General features: G+C 40.3%; 1 protein-coding gene and 1 long non-coding RNA gene across 7 annotated transcripts in view; one reads left to right on the plus strand and one right to left on the minus strand.

Moving 5' to 3' along the window:
• Window positions 1–215: 215 nt before the first annotated feature.
• On the minus strand, window positions 216–3,645 carry LOC121064309. Its single transcript, XR_005816452.1, has 2 exons — window positions 3,519–3,645; window positions 216–3,158 (listed from the first exon to the last, which is right to left on the minus strand). It is a non-coding gene; the product is annotated as an uncharacterized LOC121064309 (long non-coding RNA).
• Window positions 3,646–3,666: 21 nt separating this feature from the next.
• The window catches only part of LYN (LYN proto-oncogene, Src family tyrosine kinase), a 52,377-nt gene continuing 31,786 nt past the window's right edge, over window positions 3,667–24,257 (plus strand). Inside the window, exon 1 of one of the 6 annotated variants that reach the window (XM_040545570.1) lies at window positions 3,667–3,853. Coding sequence is in view for 2 of the 6 variants with exons in the window: in XM_040545568.1 (XP_040401502.1) it covers window positions 4,056–4,089 (34 nt within the window). In the remaining 4 variants the exon portion in view is untranslated. Of the gene's footprint in view, window positions 3,854–3,970; window positions 4,090–20,516; window positions 20,944–24,257 lie in introns of those variants that run through there. The other 5 variants (XM_040545572.1, XM_040545568.1, XM_040545566.1 and 2 more) reach the window with 5 other exon arrangements.

Consider the following 24,257-nt stretch of genomic DNA (forward strand, 5'->3'; position numbering starts at 1 on the left):
AACTGAAGAATATCCACCAGAGAGTGCTTTAACCTGCTGCTTCATAGTTGAAAGTAACATTTCTTCCTTTTAGTCTTTTTCTTTGAGAAGCAAAGTCTTTATCAAGAGAAGCACATTTATTAGAATAAAATTTGAAAATATTCTTCTTACATAGGCCAGTATAACTTTCTCTACAAACATGGGTTATAATAAGAAATGAGGCATTGCAAAATGAATTCCAAAACATGTTGCTTTTATTTTCTGTTTGCTTTTTGTCACCCAACACTTTCCAATGAATGAGAATGTGACTTGGATCTCATTTTTTATAACCCATTTTTCACTATTTGTTAAAAAAAATGCCATGTTATTACAAAGCAGGTTAACAATTTGGACTTTAGCTATATAATGATAATCTCTAGAGGAAGAAATAAAATACAGAAAAACAATGCAGTGACCATGTAAATGCTGGAATCTCTAGAGAAAAGCTATTTTGCTGTCAACAAGATGAGAACAAGTTTCCAAAACCAACTCAGACTAGAAAGCCAGATGATTTCATGTTTTAGTTTTACATGTATCTTTGATCTCTCTTTCCCTGTTATTCTATGCAGAATTTACATCTTTGTAAGCCTATTTTTGAACAAAGAGATCTTTTTCATTAATTAATTAATTAATTAATTTTTCACTGAGTGAACCTGGGTGTTCCTTGGGATCTCTCAAATGACTGCTCTGGATGCTCCACTTCTGGTTTCATGACTAACTAGCATTCTTCTATTTCTGCTCTGCTTTTGTTTTCAAGAATTCTCTAGAAAGTAATCAGAAACTCTGGAAAAAAAAGGAATATATAAAAACATAGCGAGAGAAATTATCTTTTGAACTCTGGTGTTTGCATTGTCTGTGATAAAGTTTGATTTACTGTCCCAAGCCATTATTCCCTAAATTCTGTGCCACCTCGTACTCCTGGATATAATCCAAGTAATGACTGGATCAGTAGTCACCTCATGGGTGAAAACCTGGGTTGCTCCACAGTCTATAGGCTATGTATATGCCAGTAATTAACAGTGACTGAGGAAAAATGTTCCTGGACCTTGGAGCTCTGAGTCTGCAGATAATATAGGTCCCTGGCCCAAGCCAATTATCACTCCAAAAATTTCCAGAGCTGATCTGGAAATTAACACAGGCCAGCGACTACTCAAACACCAGTTTGCATGTAGTCCCCTTATTCTGGATGCCAAGAGAATTTAACAGTTTGGACACAGACTGTTACAGCACCAGTTGGCCTCAGCACTGGAGAATGTTCTTGCAGCCCTGTTTGATCCATTAGTAGCAACACGGTCTGGAGTTAAGCCTGCCCAAAGCAGAAAATCAATTGCTGAGTAATAAACTCTAGCTGGCTAACACAACTCACTGCCCTTCTTTCACTACACTGACAGGCTTAAAGGAAACTTCAAGTCTCGTTTTACATTCCTCAAGTCACCCAACTTTCTTGATCTAAACACAAAGACATTTTAAAACATGTAACTACCAGTAGATCTAAAGATGTAAGGAGGCTGGAACTGGGTTTTTATTTTTTCCTCTTGGTGAATATATAATGAGAGAGAGAGTGAGAGTTCATTTCCTGCTTATGCTGTCTAAGGTAGATTTGGTGCGTATTGGTTGTACCAGAGAAAATAAAGATGCATAAAATGGTGACTTATATTAAGTGATACTAACAACCTTTTTTTTTTTTTTTTTAAATCTATAAAGCACAGTATATTTATTCTACTCCAACCCTCCTTCATATTAGTTCTTTCAGGGCATGACTGATGAGTTTCTGCTACACCTTCCAAATCTAATATCGCTCAGCAGCCTAGTGAGTTTAGTTCAGAACTTCTTTGAGTCTTCTGAGTTATTCACACTATAGGCAAAAATGTATTGTACTAGGCTGCCAGATTGTTATGCATTTATAAAACCCAATTCTGTTTTATTTATACTGATGCTTTGGTAGGAGAACGTGGATTTTAAACCAAGCAGAATGCTTGATAATGGAGAGAGAAAATAGAGAGGAAAGTAGGGAGGTCAATACAGATGTGGGCTTCGTGTACCACTTCTCCTCTCCAAGAAAAAAGACAGAAGATCAAGGAACTTATTCAATGGAGGAAAAGGGAAGCGTGAGACCCTAGCAGTACATTCTCTTGAGCCTCTGTGACAGCACTTCCAAACAAAAGTAGCTTATTTTGCACAAACTTTTGGAATTCAAATTTCCAGCCTAAAAAAATGCCCCAAACCCAAAGATAATGTAAATTAAATCAAACATTTCCTTTTTATATAAACTTTCCATAGGAAAAAAAGGTTGTTTTATTTTTTTTTCTTTTTAAATGTCTTGGGGGAGGGGAGAAAATCTTTACCAAATTTTTAGTAACAGATCTACAAGACACTGGTTTAATCATTGATGGAATAGTTCAAAGACGATAAGCAGCTGTTGCCCTCCACCTTTCAGAGCTCTACAGATACACATGGACACGTGGGCCTGATTCAGAAATGTGGCAAATCGTGTTCTTAGTGCTTCTACAGATGGAGTCTTCTATGGGATCAAGGCAGTGGCCTGCGTGCTTAAGCCACAGCCTAGAGAGAAAACTGCAGCACATGCTACAGCAAAGCAATTGTGACAGTTGTACATCACTCTGTGTGACAGGCCATTAATCAATGCCAAAGTCCTACTGGCAGAGTTTGTTTTCCTGGGAATGATTCAGGTTCTTTTCTTAAACTCACAGGCTGTGAGCTGCATCGAGCCATTTTCAGCCACCTGGATGCTCTGATGGAAGTCCTTGCCATCTCCTCAGTCTGCTCCAGCTCCCAGCTAATTAGGTCTTACTGGTGGCCTTCAGAAAAGGATGCAGGGCTACTTTAGAGCATCTTGCAACTATTTACCACCTTGACAGTTCCCCAGACTTGTCGCACTGTCTTCAACACTGTATGTGGAAAGCTTCAAAGCTTTTATTTTGAAATTCTGCCTTTGTAAACCTCCACGACCCGAACCCGTCCAGGTGGCCCGGCAGTACACATATGACGCCTCAGCTCCCGTTGTCATCGAGCTGTTCAGCTGCATCCTCTAGGCGTTGTCCGCACGCTCTTGCTTCCTGTTTGGAGTTTTGCTGATGCGTGAGGTTGTATTTCACTCTCCAATTGGCCAGTAAGCCCCCCTTGAAAAAAAAAAAAAAAAAAGATAATATTATTAATAATGATGATGATGGTGATGGTGATGATGGTGATGGTGATGATGATGACAATAATAATAATGAACTAATCAAAGATAATTTGATCGTATCTACTTGTTCTTTGCTTTTTCCAAGCCAGCTTGGTGGGTCTTCCAACCCACGGACCCCAGACGTTCCCCAGACGGGTTCTGGAGAAGCTGACTCCTTTTTTTTACGGCTGCTGGTGGCCCGGGACACCCTCCTCAGCCCCGCCGTACCCCCTCCGCCGGCCGCACTCCCCGGCTGCCCCTACCGGGGGTGGCAGCGGGCAGAGCCCCCCGCCCCACCTCGTCCCTCCCCTCGCACCTTTCGCGGCTCCCCGGCCCCAGACGACCCCGGACGTGGGTCGGGCCCCCCCTCGGCTCCTTCCCCCGCCGCGGGGGCGGCCGCTGCTCCCCGGGAGCCCTTTCCTCTCTCCGTCCCTATGCAAATCGCGCCCCGCAGCAGGAAGTAGGCTGGCGGGCTCCCGGCCAACCGCCGGCACCGGGGCCAAGTTCCCTCCGCCGGCTTCAGCGCCCGTGTCCCGGCCGGCGGGGCAGCAGCGCCGCGCTCCGCAGCCCCCCGCCCCCGGCCCGCCCGCAGAGCCCCCCGCAGACCCCGGCGACTTCACCCGCCGCCCACCGAGCCCCGCACACGACGAAGTAAGTGCTTTCGGCGTCGGTCCGTCTCTCCGTCCGTCTGTCCGTCCCGTCAGAGAGCCCCCTCCCCAGCCGCCCCCACCCCGCAGCCCCCCGCAGCGCCGCCCTGAGCCGGCCCGTCCCGCACGGAGGAGAAGGAGGAGGAGGAGGAGGTGGTGGAGGAGGAGGAGGAGGAGGAAGGGGGGCTCCCTGCTGACGGTGGCTCATGGGCGCCGGGCAGGCTACGGGTGTCGGTCGTGGTAAGGGGCTGCGGCGGTGGGGGAGAGTAGGGGGGCGCTGGGGGATGCCTGGTCCTCGCCCGGGGGGTGCCCGACCCCACACAGGGGGTGTCTGACCCCATACAAGGGGTACGGAGCGCGTTGCGGGCAGCTCTCCCCGCCGAGCAGCGGGTACTGGAGGGGGTCTTAACGGGAAACGCGGCATTAAAAGAGAGAGAAAGAAAGAAACCCGCGGTAATCGTCCTCAAAATGAATGATTTACCTCTTGCTGCTCTTCCCCGGCTTGCGTTGGGGAAGACAGGGCTTCTCAGTGTGCTGTGCTGTGTCAAATTAACTGGTTCAAGGCTGCAGTCGGTGTCTCAAGCCAAGGGAGCAGCCTTGGTTTACTGGGTGTTCCTCGTTAGCTGCTTTTCCTAAGGGAATAGCTCCCGGAGCATCTTCCAAGTTAAAGCTGCTTCCTCCTAACTGGGTGCTCTGATGTGCTTCGGCTTAAACGAAAGAGCAAACGGCCTCGTGGTGTTGCTTGCTGTTACCATAATGATGCTGTATGCCCAAGGAATGGTCGTGAGGGGTTTCCTCCTAATTTTCTTTAGGAGGATCCGAAAGCCAGGCTGGATCTCCGTAGTGGATGCCACACCTTCAGTAAAGCCCCTGCATTTGGAATTTCTGTTGAAATTGCATCTTCGCGTCTGCAGTGAATGAGTTCACAAGAACTCACCTCGCTGCTTCACTGACCTCTGTTGGCACTAAAGACCAAAGAGATTAACACCTTAAACTTGTTTAGCCAGATCATACTGTCGTGGATGTACACAAGGAGCACAAAGGTTCTTGTTCTATTGTTTTAACTGAAACCCGAAATCAACGCCTCATCTCTTGTCTTTCATTCCCACCTTTAAAAAAAGTCTGACCACTCTTATTACAGCGTGCTAAAACCAGAGTTGGAAATGACATGAAAGACCTTTGTAGTTTAGATATCTTGATGTTAGTTACAATATCTGTAAAATACGGTAAATAATTCTATACTGATCATACTATTACTAAAGACTTAGTTTTTATTTTCCTTTAAAAAAAATAAAAAAAAAGGAAAGACTTGGGGCAGTTGGGCAGTTACAAAGTTATGTTGGGGAAACATGGCTTGGTTTTGTCCAAGGGGTAGTCAAATTGTGTGAATTGCTTTCAGCCCAGTACTGAATGCACAGTAATTGTTGCTTATGACAGGACCTCATATCTTTATAATGGGTACCGCCATCAACACCGAGAGTGTGGATGAGAAAAATCATACAGTTTTCTCTGAAAAAGTAGCAACTGGCTAGATATCAGTTAGATACCCATAATAGGATGTTATGAAGTCTTGGGCAAGGATGAAAAATTAGTGAATTCTGATATCAACAGCTTTCTCATTCTGTTTCTCTCCTTCAAGATTTGTAGCATTTTTCTTTCTCCATTTGAGCTTTGTGAGATACAGACTAGAAATGAGTTCTTTCTTTAATAACATGAAGTTCTATTTTAATCGTATGCTGTTGAGATACTTTTTTAAACCATAATGGTGTAGAATGAACTTTTTTTTTTTTTTTTTCCAGCACTGTAGCTGGCTGGCTTAAAGTTATTCTGCTTTTCTCCTGTAGTTTGTTGAGTAAATAAGGTTGATTTGTTTGTTTCTTTTTTTTTTTCCTCTTTTTTTCCCCCTCTCAATACAACTGTACAGAGAACAAAGTAAGGCTTACGCCTTTCCTCGTAAGTTCCTTGACCAGTTGCACAATGACTTTTACTGACAGTGCAATGAGTTATGAAACTTTCGCATATGAAGTTAAAACTTATTGCTTTGTAGTTGTTTAATATTCCTGTCTTTTAATGTTACCTTTTCAAGGGAGTTTCCATAAATGTGAAATTTTCTCTTGCATGTGTTTAGGAATGTATAAGCAGCTCTTTCATATAGTGTTTCCCTCTGTTTTGTCTATGTCATTGGAGTGAGCTGTCTTCCTATGACCTTGTTGGCTCCGGTAAGATAAATAGCATCACACAGCAGCAGGCGTTCTGGGAAGAAATTCCTAAAACACGCAAGGAAAATAGTCCAAGGCCCTCCAGGCTCAGCTTAGTAGCTGAGCTTCAGTGTGGTTGCTCACAAGACCCGAGATGCTACGCCTGGCCTTTCTTGTGTTGCATGCCAGTAGCGTTTGACCTATCTGTAGCTATTAGGAAAGTTTAAGAACTGCCGTGTTTAATCTCAGATGTGATTCCATTTCTGTCAAAAAATATGTTTTCCTATCTGTACTTTGCATGTTATTTGGAATCTTAATGAACATCTTTGAGGTTTTTGAGTGGAAACTTACTGACCATGAGCCAATTTTTATTTTTGTCAAAGGGCTAGATGATCTGAGGAGGGAACAAGGTCTTTCCTCCTTTCCATATGTGCATATTCTGAGTAAAGGGCAGCTGTGACTTTATTTCTTGTGTTCAGGGAAAAGTAAAGCCAGTTTTTACTCTTGGGGTTCAGGGGGTCCTTTGTGAAGGCAGCTCTTTGTAAAACGGGTTGAACCCAGAAAATGAGCAGATGAGGAACAGTGTGAAGGTTTAAAGAAATTAAGAGGCGAGAGGCAGTAGGTATAGAATAGGATCCTTAGCATTCTGCCTGTGGTAGCATGCCTGTGCACAAAGTTGCCTTTCCACGGCACCAGTGATCCCTAAAGCATGTAAGATGTCATGCGGTAATGCAAGGGACTAGAGGAGAATCTGTTGGCTGGGAATCTTCAGGGTTGTGTGGAGTGGTGATACTTCCTTATGGAGCTATGGTGCTGAGTATGTACATACTTGCACAAAATCATGCCAATCTGCTATGTAGCACTCATTGTTATTTTACCCTTAAAGCATTTCCATCTCTAAGAGCAGCGGCTTCATTCTGTAGAGTAAATTGTTGCCAGCTAACAATTAGATTTATTTTTTTCTTCCAGATCATATTCCTACTTCTGTCAATTATCTGCTGCTTAATATCTCCCATTTACTTGTGTCACCTCTTTCATGCGAGTGTAGGAGTGCTAAAGATAGCGTAGAGTAGAGGGAAAGACTTCCCGACTTACCAAGCCATGTCACAGGAAACTATGTAGATAAACAATACAAAATTGCATTTGTATGAAAACAGCCTTTCGTGAAGCATACAAATAGGAGGAGACTGTCGTCCTATAAACAGTAATAGTACTTTCTCAAAGAAATTAGTTCCTACTAATAAAAAGCAAATACAATGTAGCTGTCCTTATCGTATATGTTCCTAGTTTAAATGGCAGTCGTCCATCAGGGAAGGGTGGAAAGGTCTGTGCTTTCTTATTTGTTATTGCCTGATGCAAATACATTTCCTGTTGACGTTGTAATGATATGGTGTAATTTCTGAAGCTGAATCAGTCATGGTAGGGTTCGGCATCTTTCCTGAAAATGTGGGCTGATGGGACAAAATGTAAAGGCAGAATTTCATCTTGTGTTGGAAGCATCTTCTCCAAATACTTATGAAATGCTTGCGTTTGTAGCGTATCCTAAAGAACTGCTCCTCAAGGTGAATAGATTGGTTATTTCTGCCAGCTGGACATCGGGAGAGGGATGATATTCTGACAGTAGTGCTTATCTGAGGGGGAGGAGGAGGACATGAAGGAAAGGTGAAGGGTGTATGAGTAGATCTCATTTCTGTGGGGGAAAAATGGAAAATTGGCACTACTCAGGCCAGTGTTTGCTGTACCCTGGGGGAGCAGTGTCTATCTTTCTCCAGCTGCTGGCATCTTAAGTATCTACAATTGGTTCCTGTGTTTGCACAGCTTACTATCTTACCCACTCAGTTCAAAGTACTAGGATGATAAACAGTCTGAACATTTTTGCATGTAGCATGAGGCTAGTTCTTCCTGTCTAAATTGTGGTTGGTATGTCAAAAAATTTGTTACTTAATTTGCAAGGGCCTGCATTTTACTTTGCACGTTCTTCTGACCAAGCCCTTTCTTTTTGAAGTGCCTGTGATAGCAAACCATGAGGTCTTAAAACTAAAAAATTCAGTAGCTTACCATAGGAGCCGAAGGGTAGGATACAGCTACTCTTCTGGAATGGTGGGTTTTGGAGTTTTCTCTGTTTTAGCAGGCTACTGAAAGTCTGTACGTGATGAAAGCTTGGAAGGAATGGGCCCTCTCTGAGATGTGTTCTCAATTTTCTCAACTGCTCCTTTGTTGGTGTAACAGAAAGCCATTTCGGGAAGTTCGTCAACAAAAATGTAGTCTGTTAAGTGGGTTTACTGATGTGGTTTCCATAATATACTGCCTTATTTTACATTTGCTTTTTTAGTTTGTACAGATAAGTGCACACAAACTGCTTTTTTGTTGTTGTTGTTTTTAATGATGATATCTTACATTAAAGCTTTTTCTTGGGCATAGCCTGAAACAGGCTATGCCCAAGAAGTAGTGCAGAAGTATATTTGGCTGATAAACAATTTTGTCCTTTCTGTATATGACTGTATTAGGGTATTATAACAGAATTAATATTAAAAGGTAAGAGTCTGTTTGAGTGAATTCCTACATAATGCTAACATATCTATAAATTAGTAGGTCTGACCTATGACTAAGTTTTACTCTCTCCAGATAAAAAATAAAAATAAAAAATATTTCCAAGTAGTATCACCAGAGTGGGAAAAGTTCTGAGAAGTAGTGCATCTATTGCACTTATTGAAACTGCTTACTCAGGTATCCCTTAGCAGCACCCTGAGGCTTTTATTCATTAGATCCAGTGGACTGGTTTCCTCCAGGGCAACCCCAACCCTACCGTGCATTTTGATGTGATTTCAGAACCTCTTCAGTAAGTGCTGAATGATACCTGTGATTTAGGTATGAGCAGATGGGAGGTGGAGGACACGGTTAAAATGATTGCCAGCACTAGTGTCAGCACCACTGAGGAACTGACAGTTTTTGGTAAACGCACAGGAAGGGGATGGGCAGGAGAAAGAGGAAATCCTATGTTGGATGTCCTGGGTTCCATTTGTTCAAAATACATTGCGAGAGTCATTTCAGTGTGTAGCTGTGCGGTAGCGAAGTGTGCAAACGGGATTTGAAGTACATTTCTACAACTACAGACCTACCAGTGCCAGAGATCTGCTAGCCTATTCAAAGGCTGGAGAGAAGCATTACAGCCTGGCAGGGCTGTAGGAGAACTTGCCTTTTAAGCAACTGTCCTGCTTTATTGCTAGTGTGGCACTTTGTCTTCCTTTTTCTGTCCTGCAAGGTCTTTGTGCTGTCACCGCTTTCCAGCTGTGCTTGCAGTAGCTGGGAGAGATACCAAAGCAGCTCTGCTGGTGTTCGTGAAGGAGTTCTGGACCATGCTAAGGTGAATGCTAAGTCCATTTCTCTTGGCATGTAGATGACCTGATGGATTGCTCCTATGAGTCAGGCAGCAGACAGCAGTACTCCAACTAGGCCCGACTAGGGGAGCTTGCCTCCTTTGAAAATCTCCCTCTTGGTAACAATTCCTATCCCTCTGCCATGACATTTACCTGCATGTCTGAAAAGTCTTAGAGTCACACTGCTTTGAATGTTTCCATTAGTAATAATGTGCTGTCCTCCTTTTTCTTTTTTCCCCCTATGTCCTGGGAAAAGCAATATTTCAATCTTTTTCCTGCTGCAGTACTACTCTCTTCCTACTGCTGCTTCCTTTTTTCTTCTTTTATTCTCTTATCATTCTGTTGTTGCTCTCCAGCTTTGCCGTCAGGACTGTCAGTGGTTTAAGTCATTTACTTCACTGCTCGATTTAGATCTCTGTGCAGCAACTTTTTCTTTTTCCCCTTCCACAAAACAGGCATTTGTAGCATAACCTTTTGTAATCTGCCTATGCTACCTTATCAGGGAATGTGTGCCCAGAAATATGTACCTCCAGCCTCTCATAGAGGTGTGAAGTCCCATAGCATACCAGCCCGGCAGTACTCACAAGGGTCTTTCAGGATGTTTTAATAAGCCTCCTTAAAGTGCAGCTCTGTACTTCTCCAGACGGCCAGCAGGACTCTTCTATCTAAAATGTGTATTATGTGTAGATACAGTCTATCTTTAGAGTCAGCTGTCACTGCTAACTGCCTTTGGTTTAAAACAGTGTCCTCAACCTTAGTTGAAAAAAGGTTAGTTTCTATCTTGAAAATAATCAGTGTGAATTGTCTCCTACCTCATTGTCTGCTACCGTCTGTCTGTGATGCTGCTTCTGTCTCTACTGGGTCAAGTTTTGTTTCTCTTGTACGCAAGAGGCTTTTCTGTGGTGTACAGTGTCACAATTGAAGGGGTTTTGAGCCAACATTGACCCTTCTTGAATATCCAACTGGTTTAGTGTAGCTGAATGTGGATTTATCAGCATGTGATGAAGAAACCAAGGCTTCATGTTGTGTGCCTGTGGTGCTAATGCAACCACTCTAGTTCCAGGATTTCTATGCTGAGCTCCTTGGTGTTGACATGCCCCGTACGTTCTGTCCCTTCAGAAAGTGAAACATTAGCAGTGAGAAGGCAGTACGAGTTTTGAAGAACCAACTTCTGTGGTGCAGGCATCAGCAGAAAATTGATTTGGCTGATGGAGCGGACAAATGGAAAAAAGGCCCGTCAAGTGAGATATTTCTGCTCTAGATGGAGCACTTAAGCAAGTCTGAGAGCATTGGATACGTGTGTTAGAAAATTAAAAAATCAGCATTTGAATAGCTTGTTTGACTCAGAGATCTGAACGTTATTCTTTTCTGTAATGTATTTGACTATTTACAGCTGAAGTCTTTTCCTGCTATGTTTTCCTCGCTCCTGTGGTAAAAGCAAAAATATCAAAATGTTTGGTACAGTAAGACACAGAAAAGTCATTGCTCATTTGAGCGCAGAGTACAGGTTCAGTGGCGTGACTGTTGTGTTGATTATGTGCTCTGTGTCTTGTCACACTCATTAAGAAAATGTGCTTTCCTAGGGACTGTAATTCTCTCTACCCCATTAGTTATCCTGTGCATTCTTATTTGATATTTCATTCTCCTTTTATCTCTTTGTTGCTCTGGTCTTCCCTCTTCATTCATTTCCCAGCATCAAACCCATTTCTGACCTCTCAGAGATTTCAACATCCTTCCCTATACCTTTTCTCATATGGTTTGCGTTGTCCTGAAAACTTCCTGTGCACGCTCAACAATGAAGCAGTCTTACTGTTTATTAAAGTGTCTTTGTTGCACAGCACTTAATTCTATGGGATTCGAATGTAAGTTCGCTGTGGAGTCATTACAGTTTTCCTCAAAAAGACTTAGGTAGCAATTGTGAACACTGATTTATTCTTAGTTCTTGCTCAAGAAGTTAACTGCATGCTAAAGTCGCTGTGAGTGCTAAAATCGCATGTAAACCATGGGGTTCGTGCACTGTCTGCTGTGTTTTTTCTTGGTAAGGTGTAATCGTGTGGCTTGCTTATGAGCTCCATACTTCATATTTGCAATTACAAAACTTATGAATTCTAATGAGCAGCCGGCGTGGTCATAATAAGAGAGCAGTAAAGTCCTTGCAGTCTGCAGTATGAATGTGAAAATATTTATTGTTTTGGACCTAGAGTTTGCTGTGAGTCTAAATCTGCTAAAATTATCACACATGCTTCCATGCTCTTTAAGGTGCATGTCCTGCACTTTGTTTAGAACAGCCTGGCCTGGGGCTCTGACCGTCTGTAGAGCTCCTGCAAGAGGCATGCAGTCAATTACAGGATCACAGCCTGATTCAGTGGAGCTGGCTGTGGTCACAATAGCTAGGTCTGCATCTGCAATCAATTGCTAGGCTCTCGAGCATTAAGCAACGGAAAATATTAAATGCTGTGCAATCAACTCATGACACTTTGTGAAAGCAGCAATGTTGTTTGGTTTTAGAGAGAGAAAGCAAAAAGTGTCCAGACATAGCCAAAACAGTAGCAGCGGTCAAAGTATTATTGAGATTCTGAAAATGAAAGAAATTGACATTTTAAGCAAATGTGACATGGTTCTTCAGGCCTGACTCAAAAGCGTTGTCCTCCACTCAGGACTTCTACTTGGTGTAACTCATCTCAAATATAAAAGAACTTGCAATTCTTGCACAGCTGCAATGATTTACAGAACTATTTTTTTTCTTATTCTTGGTCTTGAGAAAGGTCATCTCCAAAGACATCCATGTGTTTAAAATCCAAGGTCTGTAGTTATTTCTTAGAACACTTGAACTAGGAACAATCAAGTCAACTGACATACCAGTGATTCACAATCCTCTCTCCAAAGAGTTTCCAGATTCCCATTCTCATTGCTCTCTGAAAATTAAAAGAATGTCAAATATTTAATTTTGGTCAACTTTTGAGAAACTTCTTGTTCATGTGCACAACAAATGTGAAAAGAATGCTTAGAAACTTGCGTGTCAATTCTTATTCCATGTTCATTCAGTGATGTATTTCCTTTCATGGTCTTACTGTCACCACAGCTTGAGCATGTAGTTTCACAAGATTTTTACCAAAGTGTGTTTCTGCCTTTACAAGCCAGGCTTTCAGACCCGAACTGCAGTAATTTGCAGTCCTTCAAGACTGATTGGTAGGATTATTTGTAGTCATATCTGTTCACAAAGCCCTGAACTCAAGAACTTCATCTAAAATACTCCAAAAATTGCTCATGATATATAGCTCTTTTAGTTGTATTTTTCATATTTGTAGCAAATATTCTTCTGGTACCCCTGCACGCACCCCAAATTACAGCAGTTGTTTGGAACAGTTTACTAAGCTGGGCAAGAAAGCACCTGGAACATGCATGTTTTAGATTCATGCTCTCAAAGGAATATAATTAACATGGTGTTTATAACTCATTTATTTTTCCTAATTTTAAATAGACCTCTGTGAAATGCCAGAACATGGAGTACAATCTTGAGCCTTTGAAGCTGAGAAAGGTTCTGCTGCTGTATCTGAATAAGGTTGGGTGGTTCCTAGCATAAATACTTTCACAGTTGGGGCTAAATGTTTTCCTAGTATTACTGTAAAGATTAAAAAGCATGAGACTTCATTTCTGCTAGTGCAATTTACTGACACCAGATTTGGCACTGTCTGATTTTTACAGAACTATTGCAACTTCCTCTTGCAACCAAAGAAAATTTGTCCAAGGTTTGCAAAGTTCCAGGAGGAACTGCAATCTGAGTAAGAGTGTTAGTACACATCAGCATGAATGATTTAACCCCAAATGAGTTAAACCCTCATCTGAGTTTAGAGTTCATTCTTAAATCTTAATTACATACCCCACATCACTGACCTGTGTTTTGGAAGGCTTGCTCCATGTGTATCAAATGTTGAGGGTAGTACAGCTAATGAAACAAACTAGTCTACCGGAGAAGTAGCTCTTTTTTGCAACTGAATCAGCTGGCTTGAAAGAGGGTGAAAAAAATCTGTTTTTCTCTTGTGGGTTATTTGCAAAAATAAGTGCTTCATGCAGCTTTAGACAGGTACCCAAGACATTGTATGATAATATAACAAGAATGCTGTGTTTAAATGGCAAGTTTGGCCATAAGTGTGTGTGTCAGTGTTTAAACATGGAAGTTAGACAGCAGAATAAGAAGGCCTCTGGCCAGTGGAGGAGGATGGTAAATGCAGCACGGTGCAAAGTAGAATGGGTTAGAAAATGGTAAATAGACTGCGTTCATCAGGTAAGAGAGATAAGGTTCATTGGTATAGAAGTCACTCTGCACTAATTTAATCACAGCTATCTTAATCCATGTTGAAAGTGGATTGTAGAATGCATAAAACCAGGTAAGATTGATAATAATTTGATTTATTCCATGGGGCTAAGGTTGCCTGAATTTGAGAGAACAAACGCTAAGATGTGCTAATGATCTTTCCCTCCCTTCCCTCCCTTTTTTAACACACTGAAAACAGAAGGTAAACCCAAAGGAGAAGTAGTGACTTTCTATGAGACCACCCTTAAAACTGTCATCGTGGGATTTTTGACTGTGAATTTGCTGTTCTTCATCATGTTTTCACAGACATGTTGAGAAAATGTCATCGTCTTTAGTCCTCTGTTTACAGTATAGCAGTGGGTTTGAATTTCAGGTACATCTCAAAGCAAGACATCATGTCTGCAAAGGACTCTGTTGCCAGCAACATCCTTAACTAGTTGAAGGCCATGTTCATAAATAACCACTGTTCTCCCTTAGCCACAGCAGCTATTAACGTTAGCTAAATGTTAGCAACCTGCTCGCTTTGTCCCACGTGTTCTTCTGAAGCTCAGTGAAACAGGGAGAAGCTAACTAATTTGTCCTTCATACGTCACATAGTAAGTGCAGACACTTGGTACTGCAAAGTGTCTTGTGCAGAGCACCTGGTTACTCGGTGTGAGTTGTGTGGCTATGCCTTTGTTCGCAAGTAAATTGACCGGAACGTTGAAATCAACAAGATCGGAGTCAAACCACTGTGTACATAAACTAGGCATTTTAGAAGGATGCAGCACTGCTTGCTGCGCACCTCACCCGCTTGTGTGTGAGGCAAAGTGTGTATGTGGGAGGCAGAGGGAAGGAGCAAGGAGCTCGGGCAGTCGTGCTGGGAGAGGAGGATGGTTCATGTGCTTCTGGCCTGGCAAGGCCCACCATGCTGAAGGGGAGCCCGCGGAGGTGTGCTCTGTGCTGCAGCTGCTCCAAATGTGTTCTTGAGAGAAGTTGCCCGAAATTTCTTCCTCTGTCCTGGTGTGTCCCTTAGTATGCACAGATTTCTAGACCTTGCCCCAAAATCTGACCATTTTTGCGAGTTTCTCATTTTCCCTATCAACAGTGATTGCACTAGTCATTTGCAAGAGAGGGGAGAAGGATCCTCGTCCTACTTGTAAATGTTGACGTCTCTAAAGCTCAGGGTAAATACTGGACTACTGAACCTTTAGCACGCTGCCTTTATTGGCCCAAGTGGTAAATTTAAAGCTGAAAAAAGTGTATGTGAATCGCAGATATGCTCCGATTGGAATGCAGACATAGTCCTTTGAGTTTGTTCAAAGGAGTGGAACACTTCCGGATACTTGGAAAAATTTTAATTCTCTTCAGTGTAGTGGTTTGGCCAAATTTTCATCTGGAAGTGGAGATTTGGTTATATGGAGTTGCTGGTTTTCATTACTATGGTTCTTTACTAGTAAAGAAAATGATACTTTTTACATACAGTTTGCACAACAATTAAGTCCGTGAAGTATTCGGAAACCTTCCCTTTAAGTTGGTTAACATGTTGGCACGTTTTTATTCTGTTCCATTTCATTTGATCCTTTTGAAGAATTTGATAAAAGTATTTATTCTGTTATGACAAATTACGATGTTATTTGACCTTTTCCCCTATCTTCAAAAGATAAAATACCATGGAAAAGAAGTTGAGGAAATAGAAGATGCAGTTGCCTGAGGGCTGGCAAAATGAATTAATTCATTGTTGATATTGACTCAAAATTCTCAAGGATGCAGTTGAGGCAAATGATTGTAATAAAATGAAGTGAGTGTTAGAAGGTCAGGAACCAGATGTTAGCTTAATGTAGGACTTGGTTCAAAATCAGTGCCAAAAAGACTGACTACATGAATCTGGAACATTTTCATAATACATAAAATCTATTATGCAATGTTAACAAAATTACAGTCTTGTGTGGATTAACTTTCTTGTGTTTTGGTATTTTTATTCAACTGAATAAACAAGGAAAAGAATCAGTAGTCTGTATAAATTATATTCTGCATCATTTCAAAGTAATGTTTAGTTTCAGAATTTTATTTTCATCTTTTTATAAGCATAATAACTTTATTTCACTACCACAATGACATTACTTATTTTCAGTGTTTCTTCTTGATTTTTATTTATTTTTAATTTTTTACCATGGCCAAATTTCCCACGTGAAACCAAGCTTCTAGGAAATTTATTTATTAAAAAAAAAAAAAAAAAAGGATGGATTTATAGAAATAGAAAACACTTCTTTCTTGGTCTTCACTTGGTCCCCACCTCCTCACCCTCTCCCTCTATTCGTGTTATAGGAATAGACCCTTTTGGATTATCATTTATGCTGATATTTATTATACATGTTATCCTGTCATTTTGAGTTCCAATAAAGGTCAAGGAGCTGAGCGCTGATAAACTTACCCTAACCATGGAGGCTTAATGGCTAGACACATGAATGTTGGGCTGTGGATTCAAATATAGGAAACTACCTGAACTGACACAGTTAATTTTACCAAAGTACTCTATAAAGGCTGTTGTGGAGGGAAATACATAATCCTCAAAGCTCTCCTGACCACACATAATTTCTACATAGCTGTATTTGACCATTTCCTACTTGGAAGTTTGAGGTGTGATAATTTAAGTCACCGATTTTCCATTTAACATAGCAATGTGTTATTTAATATTAGTTATTACATAGCTAAAATGCCTGGATTTGTAAGTTAAAAATAAAACAAATTAAATTAAAAAAAAAAAAAAAGAAAAAGAAAGGAAGAAGAAGAAGGGGGAGGGGGACAGGAGAAGTTCTCCTGTGTCTGCAGTGAAACACATCAATACAGCAGCTGCAGGTATTTTATCACACCAAGGTTTCCTGTTCTTATATCAGCTGTCTGGGGGATTTATTTTTTTCTGTGTGTTGTAATACACAGTACGCTTCCACTGTAGTCGAATAACAGCACACATTTTTTTCTCCATTCTAACTTGAATTTTGATTTTAAAAAATCTTTGAATTAGGAAGTGGCCTTAAATTATAAATGTTACCTAGCCTTTCACCTGATTTCACTTTGCAGACAAACATGGGAAAGAAAAAAGGACACTAAAGGGTAGAAGAATCAGTGTCAAAAATGCTAACGAGATCAAGAAAGGATTCTGTCAGCCCAGATTGGTGTGTAAAGGCAAATATTTGTGTGCTAATGTTGGGAATCTGGGCTCTGAAGAGGAGGACCAGAAATACTGGTGCAGGACTGAAAAAAACAAACATTGCAGAGGAAATAGAAACATGACCTGTAATGGGAATGTAATTGTTGAAGAGTATGAAGGTGATAGAGTGTAGGGTGATATTTTCTGTAACTGATACTGGAAAATGGTAAAAAAATAATATGAGATGGAGTGGGCAAAGTAGAATTTGTCTTGCTCACGTAATTGCTTTGAAAGGAATTGAGAAAGAAGCTGACTGGGGTAGTGGTGCCTGTCTGTTGCACTTCCCGAAACTCTTGGTAATACCAGTCTCTCTTGCCTAATGATACATCAGTGTTACACTGAGACTTTTTTAAAAACACTTTCATTAGCGATGAGAAAGTCAGAGTACCCTTGTGGTATTCGGAGGCATTAGAAACACACAGGCAGCTGAGAATATTGTGCAGAAAGAATGGTCTAGTAAAATAATGTGGAAAAATTTAATACCAAGGTGCAAGGTTGTGCCACTGGAGAGATGACAGCCTGCTATGATGAGAGTTTGTCATGATGAAAAATGAGACAAACCTGGATGTCTTAACTGATCACAAGATGATTATAAAGAGCCAGCGTAATGAAAGTTTGAAAACAATAAATTCATTGCTGAAATTTATTGGGGATCATATTTCTGTCTTTGGAAGAAATAACAGTGTTATTTGTTGTAAGGCATTGCTGAAAGTCATCTTGGAGTGCGTGACCAAGTCCAGTCTCCTATCCTTAAGAGGGATGAGATCAAACTGAAACAGATATGGGGAAGGGCTGCTGGGATGACCAGTGCAAATGGAGAAGACTGAGAGGGCTTGGTCTTTAAAACCTAGAAAAGAGGCTGAGAGATGTGGCTTCTTAATTGTCTGAGAAGATGAAGAGCTATTTAGGCTAAATGCCATTATTGGCCTCAAAAAGTGTTTAAGACTGGGAATTATGAGACAGGTTCAAAGCCAGTGGTGGTGAGGATCTGAAAACTTTCAGCAGTAATATTTTGTTCCACCCCCCAAAGCTCTGTATAACTGGAGCTCAATAGACTTGTTACTGAGCTTATATGATGCGATTGTGCTGCTCAGAACAGATCTGCCTTTCCCACAGAGTAATTCTGTTCTGGTGTTCTGGTCGTGGTGATAAACCAGATAGCTGTGTTGTCTTGCTCTTATAAAAGTGCACCCTTGGAAAATTTGAGGGTTTGACTTAAACGTTTGATGATTTCTCACAGCCTGTTACATACACTATAGTAATATTTGGTTTTTGAAGGTTACATTGGAGATTAAATTGTTTGTTGTCTTTGCTTGTTTATATATATGGATGTCAAAATATTATTTTGTCCTTGTCTCACCTTTTGCCAGAAAAAGGTTGAAGTAGGTTAAGAACTGCCAAAATTTTCTGTTCTAGAAATGCTGCCAGCTGAACTACAGTGTCTCACAGCAACAAAAAGTCTACACTGGGCAAGGTTGTCATAGTTAAACACCGGGTAGCTTGAGGCTATTCAAGCTCCTTCTTTATAAGCATTTCAGAGAGCACATGGTGGTTTTTTGTCCCTGTACCATCTAAGGGATTGATTCAGTCTGGGAGGCATGCAGATGATGTAACCCGGTCCAATAGAAATAAGCTGAATTAAAAACAGTTTAAAACACAGGAGTTGGGGAGCAACTGAGACATACATAACTATTTCAGCAGAAGGGCGAGGGAAGAACAAACTGCTTAAGTCTCTGTAGCTGGTCTCTAGTGCAAAAACAAGACGTAGGAAGTGAAATAAGCCCAAGATGAAAGCTGACCCAGGATTTCTGTACTTGCAAGAGTCTACTTTAATGAAAGTTACCAGGCAGTCAGGACTTACAGTAAGATTTAAATATATATGTATATATGAAATGATGAATGGCAGGTATAAGAACAAGGCTGAATAAAACCAAAACTGATCATTTTCAAGACAGCACATAGAGTCAGGCAAGGAAAAAGGAATCCACTTCAGTTCAGTTGCTCTGCAGTTCAGTTCTTTAACATCACCCCTGACCACAGCTAATTTATTTTTGTCACTGTTATTCTCACTCTAGCCTAGTAACACGTCTTGAGTGGCACTATGGAAATGTGTATAGGTCAGTACACCTTTGCTGAGCTCTACCACCTCAAAATAAACTCCTCTGCATGCCTTGGAGGTTGCTTTGCTGTTCTGCACCGTGTGACAATGGGTCAGAAATGAATGTGGTTTTCCCAAGTCCCTCAGAGATGTTCCTCCACATAGTCCCAATAACAGAGGTAAAGAAGATCATGGCAACACAGGTACCACAGTTGATGTGGTAGCAGGTCAACACAGAAAGGAAGTCAGCAACAAAGTTTAAGATAAATGAATTCCTTAAATTTGAAAATTCCCTTCCCCCCCCCCCCCTTTTTTTTTTTTTTTTTTTTTCCACGTAGAATGTGAAAATGAAGCTGTCAAATGAAGTTATGGATAAAGTTGGGTGAGGGTACTGAGAAAGCAGGTGTTTGTGTCCTTGGACAGGGTCGACTTACAATTCTTCCTCCCCAGCAGTTTTAGACCCAAGTTTGTTTGTTTTTCAAACTCTGTTTTTGTATGTTTGTTTTTCAAGACTCTTCTGCCTTAACCTTGAAGGTAATGCAGAGAAGTCTCACAATCTTTATTATTCGGGAGATCTAACGAAGGCATCACAGTCTTTCCTTCAGGCCTTGTAACTTGTGAGGTTGCAGCAAAATAGCAGACATTAAAGGCTACACTAAGACAAAATAGTATTAAGCTACAGAAGAAGAGAGGAGGGAAAATAAATTCTTTTTAATTTTTGAAAGATGTGTTAAAAACTGAAATGATTACCTCTCTGTTCTCCAAGCTGCTTTAAAGTTTCAGCTTTAAAAGCAGTGTTGTATATACATGAAAATAATTGCTTCCTGTTATTTGACTTGGGAACTTAAATATAGAAAGCAGCGCTAAAGAATTCGAATAATTTGGCGGTCTTGATTTTTTTTTCCTCCTTAATGTACCTCTGTCTTATTTGTACTGTGAAGGAACATTTCTCTCTATGGATGCGTATACACATATATGCATGTTCTATGTATGTGTAAGACAGTTCAGTGACTTAAATGAAGAGTTTACTGCTGATAAAGCTTATAATTGAATACAAATTCATTTCATCCTTGTATCTATTAAAATACATACGTATATATCTGTTAAAAGACTAAGCCACCCACAGAATTGGTGTTTATATACGAGATTACTGTTCTTTTGAAAAACAGACACCTATTGAATAAAATTGTATGCTCAATGTTGTAGTTCAAATTCATTAAAATACTTTTTTATTGGAAAAAAAAATCACCGAAGTCTAATCTATTTTAGTTGTTTTATGAAAAACTATCTGTACAGATTAAAATAAAGCTGCTCTAAATAATTGAAAAATCTGTGAGGATTTGAAAATCATTTACTTTAATATATGACTTAACTCAAGAAACACCAAGATGTATCAGGTTGATTTTTAGGAAATGGTTTCTAATTTGCACTGTAAATATTGTATGTAATAGAATCACAAGGATGCCAATAGTTGTGATCACGAACAAAGTGAAAAATAAGATCAGCTTCTTAGGTGATACAGAAGATAAGCACTGGGAGGAAACGAAACCTCAAATGCTAAAAATGGTGGATGGACAGGCAACGGTCACACGATCTCTGCCTGAAGCAGCAGAAAGCAGATAACACAACCACACTTCTGGGATAGGCAGCAGCTTTTAACCTTGAAGAAATGTTGTGCTAGTTTCTGATACCCTAGCAATCTATTCTGGAATAAAGACCCGAGTGCTGCTGTAGCAAGATGAAATAGGGGAAGATAATAGGGAATTCAGTGGGAAAAATTCAAGGCAAATGTCTCTCTAGACACCAAAGTCAGTGTCTGTGAAACAACCCAGCTGTGTCTGTAAGGATAGTTCTGTGGATTTTAGAAGGATGCCTGAACTTGGATTGCTATCACCATGCTGCAGATATTAATTCAAGCATGTGTCTTTATCTTTCAGCAATGTTATATGATATGATGCTTTTTGTTAGGAGAGAACTTATTACTTTTATTTATTTATTTTATTATTATTTTTTTAACATATGTATATAGCATAGCTGCTAACTTTTATGAAGAGTTTCATGTCTAGAAGTGGGGAGAGGACAATAAGTGAAAAGCATGGATGAGATGTAATATTTTCTGTATTGAAAAAGTATTGGATGGGAAATGTCTGAGTGGAGACTGATAGCATTTCCTTTGGTGTCATAATTATTTTTATCTCTGAAGAACAATAACATAGTGTCATTTGTAATGATGCTGTATTGTTTTCTTGCTTACCATACTCTCTTTCTTTTTATATCTGCTCAAAACACTTCCTTGATATTCATTGTGATACAGGAAGAGAGAGCTATGCAAATAAACACTTTACACTAAGTAAAATATTTTATTCATGCATGACTGAACTTTCCCCCTTCGGATTTTCCTTATGAGTACTCTATAGACTAAGAAAGATGTATACTACATACACGTTTCATATTTCAAAGATTTTTTTTTTTTCTTGAGTGTGTAATGTGCTAGGATTGAATTTTCGTGATTAACCCTGGTAATTACATAGCATTTTGTATTTTGAAATCCATTATTTAATGTGTATTGATTGGAACTCTCCCATCAGTGCCTGCTGTTTATACTAGCTCCACAAATCCTTAATACCACTCTCAAAACCCTGGGAAAGAACTTTATCAGATTTCAGTAAAAATGTGTAATATTGTTTTATTGGCATTGCATCTGGCATAGCCGATGAAACAAACTGAGTATAAACCCTTCAGTGTATATGCTGCAGTGACTGCTGCAGTCAGTCATTGAGCAGAAACTTTTGAAACCAGGACAGTTAAGTTTGCTTTGGGTGTAGGACTGAGCTTGTGCAGTTTTACATGTGAAGTCTGGAGCCCAGTGCATGCAGCTTTACAAAGTGTTAGCATGTGTAGAAATATAAGATCTTGTGGCCTTTGAAGAGTTCAAGAATCTTTCATTTCATGGTATCAAAAGAACCTGTGCTCATTGATTCAGTTTCTAGTGCTTGAAATACTTTTTCAACATTTTTATACTTTGTCTCCACAGTCTGCCTATTCTTGTTTAGAAATAGCATGTCAGAAAGTTATATATTATATCAATGCAGTTAAGTCTATGATATATACATGTGAAGTACTAAACATTGTTTTATGCCATTGCATTTTTTCGTATGTTTCTTTTGCAAGAAAGAGAGGCCTGCTTTGTAAGGAAGCTAAAAGTCCCAGGATGTATCTACATTAGCATTTTAGTTAGCCAAGCTCTGTGGCTAGGTCTAAGGGTTTTCATCTCCTTGGGGGGAAAAAAGAAAAAAAAAAGAAAAAAAAAACTTCTTCCTGATGAGGCTCGGGATCTTCTCTTTGGTGCATCACAAGTATTATTTCACATACTGTAGTTGTGCAATTTCACGTGACATTGGGTATACTTCTGGGGGATTATGTGGCACCTGCACGTTGGTATTACTGATCTATTGTTGTTATTGTCACAAACAAATACTAACCTTGATCTTACCAGCAGAACCTCACAATGGGCTTACTGTTCATGTGCTTTAAGCTGCAGAAAAATCAGAGTGAAAATGCTTTTCTATGAGTTTACATTGGCACTCTGTGAGCTGCAGTTCCTAAAGATATCTTCAGCTTTCTTACAGCAATAGGCGAAAGCAATTTAGATCAAATTACCTTATGTCCTCAACTTTAGCTGTTTGTTCTGTAGAAGCAGAATTATTTAAGAGCAAAAATGGTTAGCACTTAGATGGCTAAACACCTTATCTTGCAGATACAGCAAGTAATTAAACACTAGGCTTCCAGTTGTCTAGTGAGAGCACGCAAACACGAGCATGGATGTACAAAAATTTCCTATGAACCATTGCTACAGAACAAGTCATCCATATATCCACAATTATTAAAAATAAATGATTAAAATCCTTCTCATTTTTTTTAAATGACTAGCACGTAACCCACCCAGAACTGAGCATTTGGAAAATCTCCCAATAGGCATTTTCACAAACCAATATTAAGCATTAAAGATTTTGGCTTCTAAGGGAAGATTCTGGCTGAAGGTCCCCTGCAGGGCCTTCAAGCAAGTAGTGGAAGATTGAAGTGTTGACAGACAGGAAGAGGAAACCGTATGCTCTGCATGTGTGGAGTGGTGGTGCCTGGTCAGTGCCTATTGCTTTTCTGTATGGTTCCTTTTACTTCAAGAGAAAAGAAGGGGAGCAATGAGTTCTCATGCTGCTTGTAAACCAGTATCACAGTTCACTAGATCCCTGTTGAAATTATACAGACAGCCAAAATTTGTTGACAATAGATAACATAATTTGCAGAATTGGAGGGGACAGCAGATACCTTCCTCTCATTTTTAGAAGAAAACGTTCAGCCCACACACAGGACAGTGCATCTGTCACTATGTGGTGCTTCCTCAACAGCAGGAGGGGCGATCAAAATGAAAGTGTGGGAAGGTGAGACATGCCACATAGGAGTGCTGCATCTGGGCTTTGTTTTATTGTTATAGCAATGCCAGTTAGTATCATGACTATTGCCAGTATTATTACAAAAGTACAAGTCTTAATATAGACCCAGACCAATACAGCTAATTCTGCCTACAGGGATAGGGTGCTTAAGGTGCCATTCCGCTGAAGCAGTCAAACAGCCTGCAAGTAGGCACCTCTGCTATAATTGTTAGCTGTGATAACCTTTCCTTCACAAAGATGGAGGTAAAAGTGAGCTCTGTAGGGCATAGCAATCTGCTTTAGCTTTTCCAGGTGTGTTTCATTTACTTCTGGTTTGCTTGAGCCTGCATATGCACTGAGCCCTTTTTTAAGTTTTACATTGTTCTTCAAAGAACTGGCTTTAAAGATTAGTTAGGGCAGGGGGAGTGAGAGTGTGTGCCTGCAAGAGAAAATATGACTGTAAACCTAGTATTAGAGCACTGACCTGAAAGGAGGGAGAGACGAAGGAAGAAGAGGTTTGTAAAGCATTCATAGTGGATTCTTTCAAGAGTAAGTATAATTACTATCCTCTGAGGGAGGAGCGTGGAGATAACATTGTATATGTGCTTGTTGAAGTACTGTGTAATTACATCATGGGATTAGCAGTCAGGTTCCAGTCGTGTACATGCTAGCAGCTGTATCTCATCCGATTTAGCAAGGATGCACATCCTGAGAGGAGGATTATTCTTCTAAATTATATTGGAGGATAAATACTTGTGTGGTGGTTTATCATCATCGACACACCTATGGTCAATTTTAGA

The sequence above is a fragment of the Cygnus olor genome, chromosome 2 (genome assembly GCF_009769625.2).
Source record: "Cygnus olor isolate bCygOlo1 chromosome 2, bCygOlo1.pri.v2, whole genome shotgun sequence".
In the NCBI taxonomy this organism is placed as follows: Eukaryota; Metazoa; Chordata; class Aves; order Anseriformes; family Anatidae; genus Cygnus; species Cygnus olor.